The 7213-nt window shown below is 33.6% G+C and overlaps 1 protein-coding gene across 1 annotated transcript; it reads right to left on the bottom strand.

The window, feature by feature from the left end:
• Positions 1 to 396: 396 nt before the first annotated feature.
• LOC123911531 (PHD finger protein At1g33420-like) lies at positions 397 to 6081 on the bottom strand. Its single transcript, XM_045962967.1, has 5 exons — positions 5522 to 6081; positions 4006 to 4132; positions 2827 to 3042; positions 2059 to 2676; positions 397 to 1405 (listed from the first exon to the last, which is right to left on the bottom strand). Exons 1-5 carry the CDS (start codon positions 5838 to 5840, stop codon positions 574 to 576), a joined length of 2112 nt encoding a protein of 703 aa, XP_045818923.1. The 5' UTR covers positions 5841 to 6081; the 3' UTR covers positions 397 to 573.
• Between the last annotated feature and the right edge of the window lie 1132 nt (positions 6082 to 7213).

Below are 7213 nucleotides of genomic sequence, written 5' to 3'. Positions count from 1 at the left end.
AAATATGTTCTGCACTCTTTTTCCCTTAACCATGGTTTTGTCCCACTGGGTTTTTCCTGGTAAGGTTTTTAATGAGGCAGTTCACACACAAAGGATGATGTACTCTTTTTCCTTCACTAGGATTTTTTCCCAATGGGTTTTCTCTAGTAAGGTTTTAACGAGGCATATCCTCGATGGACATCCAAGGGGGAGTGTTATGAATAATTTGGTGGATGTCCATTAAGCATTGGCTCATTCCACTGGCTCATTATATTATCCTATAAATAGGACTTGTATTGTCATTTAAAGATACACCTTGATGAGAATAATACAATCTCTATTCTTTCTCTCTTCTCTTCTTCTCTCCTCTATACTTATATATTATTACTATTACTTATATTTCATAACACCCCCATATTAATAAACATTTTTCCTAAAAGTTAATTGAATATGTACATGATAAACAAAGGCAGAACCTGAAATGTGAACATGGCATGCCCTACGAACTATTAGGCCTTTTCTGTTATATACAAACTTCATTCAGGCCGAAACAAAAAGCAAATAATATATTTTATATACAAATATAATCATCGCTTAGTGAACATCAGAAGGCACAGGTAACCCCTTTTTAAAGCAACTGCTACTACCACTAATGTTAGTCAGAGTTTCTTCTTTGCAATTCCCAACTGATTTAGGTTTCAAGTCAGAGTTTTGGCATTTTAGACAAATAAAATGAGTAGGAACAGGTTGTATATCATGAATGTCGGAACATATAGTATGCCGCCACACTCCACATTTATCACAAGCCAGCATTCTCTCCCCATCATCATCCTTAGCCCCACAGCTGCAATCCACAGTCCACCTCTCGATTCCCCGTTCCATTCGAAACATGCTCAATCCATTCTTTCCAATGCATTCTCCGCGGACACAAACTGCTTCTGCTGATCCTAACAAGAGCTTGACCTGAGTGGAATCATCTACACTGCTATAGCCAACTAGCTCATCGACTACAAATCTTCTGAACATGAGATATACATCTTGAAAAGCATTTGCTGCTTCGATTTTAAGGTCAGACACTGTTGCATTTATTGGTAGGACAACCAGTTCTGTTGGAATTGTGGGATTTTCAGATTCGTCCATAAGTTCCACTTGACATGAGAGGCGTATTTTATACAAATCTGTAATTGGCAACATCTCAGGACTATAATTTTTTACTAACTGCTTGCAGTTCAGAAGTTTCTGAGCTGAGCTCATTACAGGAGTCCTTTTTCCCTGGGGGTCATAGTTCTGCATCATCTGAGAGTTAAGCAAATACCCATACAAATATTTCAGGTCATATAGGAGGTTCTCTTTAGATAGACTCTTTGAGCTTGAAGAATAATTGTTTGATGTTTTTCCGTCGCAAGAACTGTTTGCACCCTCGAGTCTGCAGAAAAATAGAAGCACAATGATATGTCACAGAAGAACCAATTCAAAGATAAAAACCTACATCTGGAAGAATAAAAATAAAAAATAAAATAATCTTCCAAATAGTACTGCTCAGTTGTATACCATAATCTTCCAGATAGTACTACTCAATTGCATTTGTCAACATACAATAATCTTCCAAATAGTACTGCTCAGTTGTTTACGATAATCTTCCAGAAAGTACTACTCAATTGCATAAAAAATGCTTTTAAGAAAAACATCAATATTTCAAGACACGGACTCAATATTAAGAAAACGATATTAGGCAACTAATCATTTAGTGTTTTATAATAATCCAGAATAGGAAAGGGTATGACCATATAACTCGCTACAGACACAAATTAAGAAAACAATAGATCAAATGTATTTAAATTGTTAAATGTTCAATCTATGCATGAAAAACCAAATAAAAGGCATCAGATTAACTTACGCCATGACTCTATTAAAGTAAAATAGACAGCACTGTAATAGTTGTTTCATAAAACTGATGCATTCATATACTTATTTAATGAATCTTGACATCTTCTGGTACCTGAGTGTATGACATCATTTTAAGTTACAGAAATGGAAGATGCAGAAGGATAAAAAACCGATAAGAAAATAAAGTCTAACCTGAACTCAAAAATTCCGGTCTCAGGATTGGATCGGGTATTAACAATCATTGAACCCAATACCACTTTTCCTCCCAGTTCTCCAAGGCAGTAATCAAGCAGCTCTGCAGAGGCAACCTTGTAGACAGAACCCCTAAGAGCACGCCAGCTCACCCAATTGGACCGAGACACAGCACGCAGCACTTTGAGAATGGCTTCCTCAACACGTACCACATCACTCTCCTCCCAAGAACATGACGCTCCGGTGGCATCAAAGCTGCGCTTCTTGCCGGTAATGCCACCAACCTTTGATGAAGTCTTGGCAACATCGTGAATCAAACTCATCAGAAGACAGAAGAGGTCTCTTATATTTACAAGCTGATGTTCTGACAAAGACTGGTAATGTGAAATGATGCCCTGCACACGAGAGTGGGGCTTCTGGTCATGGGAGAGGAAGATGGATAAGGGTAAGTTAGACAGGCTTTCAACAGCAATCTTATATGCTTCCTGTGTGAGACCATAGCTACCAGAGCCAAATTGATAACCCCATTCACCATACCAGGAATGCCCCCTCATGATGGCATGGATCAGACGGTACTCCAGCCCATATTTCTTTGAAACATCCATCACACTAACATTTCTGCCCAGAAAGACCCAGTAAACACACATCAGAGTTTAACTCAAAGCTACATCATATTAAAAAAGTACATTTACAAATATACCAACCCAAGACCAACAACTTACCCATAAACAATCTGAAAGCAGTAATTAGAATCAAAAGAATCCTAACCTGACTCCAAGTGTCTTGCAGAGCCGATCCCAGAAGTCCATGATGTGGCAGCCAGAGAGAAATCTTGAGCCTCCCTCTCTGCCATTAACACGAAGAAGGTGCCCATAACCATTGGTATGAACCACACCATGTAAAAGATGAGTAGTGCTCTCCAATTGCTGGTACACCCAATCTTCAACAACATCTGTACTTGTCACATGGTTGCAAGACTTGCACCTGAAGATTGGAGCATTATGCAAACCATAAGAATGCTATAATTTCAAAGTATAACTGCAAAATTATAATTTCTTAAAATAAATCATCTTTATTGCATTCTTGTCAGTCATGACCACTGTTATCCATCACTACCAAACATCCACAATATCAAATTCATGGTCATCATAGAGTAGTCATTAGCACCTTCCCAACAAGGTTAAATAGGATGAACAAAATGCCTCCAATTACATGATCCCGTTATCAAACTATATTTTCCAACTATTCCAATAATGATTGCTCACGTAATGAGTTAAATTTTCAAACAATCACTAATAATTTCCATACTACTACCGTTCACATCATAAACTGATAGAGCTAGAGTTTCATTTGGGGTCCTAACATAAATAATATTAGGGTTAACTTAAAAAATAAATAATATTTCTACCGATAATCAAAGAGTCAACTAAAAAAGGTAACAGGCCTTTACCTTGGTCATTAATCCTAGTTTCATATTAACAGAGCTAATCATATGCAGTCAACCGAAACTGAAACATGAAAAAGCAAAGTGCTCTCAACTTTGGTACATATAAACCTTACATTTCAACAATTAACCTCATTTCAACATCTTTGAAAATATCTAAGGGATCCAGATTCCAGAATCCCTACATTTTATGAATTCACTCATTTACACAGGTTAATTGATCTCAGACATTGAATTGGATCAGTAAGCTCACAATACATCTTCACACAATCATCTTTAAATAATCTACACGTTAGATTTGAGATCTCAAATCAAACGGTTAAGATGAATTAATGTGTCACACATTTAATGCTTGGAATCCAAATCCCATTTAGAAGATAGTAGAAGTACCACATAGCAGTCATTAAGATTTCCAAGTCACCATTAAAAGATACAAACAACAAAGTGGGTTTCCATGAAACAAAGAATAAGCTTTATTGGTGGGTGCGTGGGATAGTACTAACTTGGATTCTGACAAATGCAAGATATCTCCACAGCACATGCATGGCTTGTGATACCCACCAATAGAGCTCCCATCAGCCTTTATGATAAAATGGTAACGTTTCCCGCAGACCGGGTGCCCACTCCAACCTAATTCCATCACCATATATTTCAAATTTTTACTTCACTAAAGAACATAATTGAAACTTAAAAACTAATCAACAATCAAATAGAAACAATAATAATAATAATAATAATAATAATAATAATAATGGCAAAAAAGTGTCATTTTCTTGACTAAAAACTAAGATGTTAAATGGCGAAATTCTAAACAAATGGCAAAAAAAAAAAAAAGTTGGACCACAAATAATAGATGTCACATTACAGCCCCTTAAGTGGGGCTCATTTAACTTATACTAGTAGCTTATATAGAGTCACATTAAGAATCACATGTGCACCTTAAGCAAAAAATAGGTCACATTCATTATCTCTTATCAAAATTAAACTCTTAAATATAATCATAATAAAGTCAATCACAAATAATTTATTCTAAACTGTTCATTTGATGATTTTAAATAAATAAAATCTTAATATATCCATGAGCATAGTTAGGAAGGGACATTGTAATATGCAGAGGTAAAGAGTCTAATCCTGAGATTCTCCACTTATTCATCACAACTTCATAATGTGAAACTCTGGTGATCAAGCTACAGCTACTTGACAAAAAAAGAATCTTAAAATTACTAGGGAATAAAAAAAAATTATAGAAATTTTTGAGAAATCATGTTGTAACAACAAAAAGAAATTAGTTTTTTTTTTTTTTTTTGTCAAGTAGCATACTGACTAAAAATTACACTGACAAAAAAAACAATCTTAAAATTACTAGGGAATAAAAAAAAATTATAGAATTTTTTGAGAAATCATGTTGTAACAACAAAAAGAAATTAGTTTTTTTTTTGGTTTGTCAAGTAACATACCGACTAGAAATTCCACCCTTAAAGTGGATGAATGGGATGACCGGGGTTACAACCCCGGCCCCCGCATATACAATCCAATTGAGCTAAGTTCACATGACTAAAAGAAATGATGCTTCTATAACTTAATTATTTTGATTTAGTTTAAGTTGTAATTATTAATTATTTTGATTGATTTTTTTATTTGAGTCTTAGATATAACTTAATTTATTACTACTAATTAATTAATTAATAGTATAAATTCTGCATTAATCATTGTTTGACAAAATTAATTATTTTATAACTTTCCTTCTGGTTTTTTGAAGCAAGAGATATTTAGGACATGATCCTTCTATAAAAAATTAAAACATGATCCTTCTATTAAAAATTAATACATTAATTACCAAAAAAAAGTATAAATAAATTACGACATGATTCTAACTCCTAAGCTCGTATAAATAAAAATGTGATCGTATAAATAAAAATGTAACAAAAAAAAAGTGATCGGAAGAAAGCGATCATAAAACCAATGCATAATAACTGGAAACAGAATGAGAATCGGCAAACAACAAACGAGTCAACTCACCAACAACTCGGCACTGATCGCAGTACACGGATCTAGATCTAGCCACATCCTCTTCAACAACATCGAGACAAACCACCGGTTCCGATCCATCCTCCGTCTCATTCAAACCACCACCGACTCGGAACATGATCTGCCACGTCAGCAAGTGAGGGAAAAGTGCCGATGGAGGAGGAAGTAGCGCGTGTTTCGTCAGAAACGAACGTACATTCGTTCGGAATGGTTCGCCGGAGAAGTTATCTTCTGACGGTGGAAAGTTGTGGAAATCGGCGGTTGCTTTTCTCTTCAAACGCTTTAGTGGCTTCTCTCCGGTTACGATCATGATGGAGGAGAAAATGAGCGCGTGGTGAAGTTAGAATGGTGCGTGAAGTGAAATAGAGTGGGGAATTAATGGAAGGTTCTAGAATCAATGTTGGAGGTTGGGATCGAACGGTTGAGAATTGAGGAGCGATGACTAGAATGATGGTAGAGAAAGAGTTGGCTTTTTTTGTGTTTGTGTTTGGATTTGAATATTGTGATTTGGATCCTCTCTATTCTCTCTTTATTATTTTAAAATTTTTTATGAAAAAAGAGATTGAAATTAAGAGAGATAGAGACGAAAGAGAGACTTACTATTTATTGATTATATTAATATTTGGATAAATTAAGAAAATGAATTTATCACAATTTCTTATGTCATATTGTATTTAAATAAGCTTTCTTAATATGTTTATTATTATTAGACTTAAGGCCCATTCGAATTAACTTATTTTTGGGCTTATGCAAATAGCTTATACAATTTTTATGTATTATTATAAGTTTGTCATGGTAATTTATGATAAAATAGCTTATAAAAATACAATTTTCATTAGTGTGAACTTATGAAATAGCATAAAACCTAATTTATATTGTATAAGTTGTTTGCATAAGCTCAAAAATAAGCTAATCTAAATATGACCTTAGTAATTAATAATGAGTTTATGATTGCATAAAAAAAAAAGTTTATGAAAAAGTATTGTAACTTCGAAATTGTTTTTTTTTTTTTGTTGAAGGATTGTTACTTCGAAATTTGTTTGCTTCATTGTACGCAATATTAGAGTATTTTTAAATTTTTTTTAGTCAATTTTAAATTTATCTTCTTATTTTTATTCGATTATTTTTTTCTTCTTCATACTTATCTATTTAAAAGTATTCCAATTGTCATTTTAAAATTTATCTTTTAGACTTAATCTTAAATTTATAATTGTTTATGTAATGACACATCCAAACACTTCAATTTATGTAAGTATTTTTAAGTTTACAGGATAACGTCCCCTCGAAACGCACTAGCTTACTTAATCCTTACTATTGTTTGATTGACAAGGGTTGTTGTATAGTTTTTGGTTATTGCACTAGATTAGTCTGCTTGCTCGGTTCATTTGAACACCAAACATGGTTCCGTTTTTGGAACCCCGTCACCAGGACAATATATGATAAATTAGGGTTTTTGAGTGAGGACTTATGGACCCTATAATATGTTTATTATTAGACTTAATAATTAACAATGAGTTTATCATGTGTCAAAAAAAACAAAGAGTTTATGAAAAAGTATTATACTTGGAAACTTGTTTGTTTCATTGTACACAATATTAGAGTATTTTTTTAAAAAAAATTTAGTCAATTTTAAACTTATCTTCTTATTTTTATATGATTATTTTTTTCTTCTTCATGTATCTT

This window comes from Trifolium pratense, linkage group LG2 (genome assembly GCF_020283565.1).
Source record: "Trifolium pratense cultivar HEN17-A07 linkage group LG2, ARS_RC_1.1, whole genome shotgun sequence".
In the NCBI taxonomy this organism is placed as follows: Eukaryota; Viridiplantae; Streptophyta; class Magnoliopsida; order Fabales; family Fabaceae; genus Trifolium; species Trifolium pratense.
This window is presented reverse-complemented; position numbering and strand designations above follow the sequence as displayed.

Coding starts and splice junctions, on each gene's coding strand:
- LOC123911531 (XM_045962967.1), bottom strand. CDS start 5,840: ATGATCGTAACCGGAGAGAAGCCACTAAAGCGTTTGAAGAGAAAAGCA. Junction 4,133..5,521: donor CGATCAGTGCCGAGTTGTTG/GTGAGTTGACTC, acceptor TGATGGAATTAG/GTTGGAGTGGGCACCCGGTC. Junction 2,677..2,826: donor TGCAAGACACTTGGAGTCAG/GTTAGGATTCTT, acceptor CTTTCTGGGCAG/AAATGTTAGTGTGATGGATG.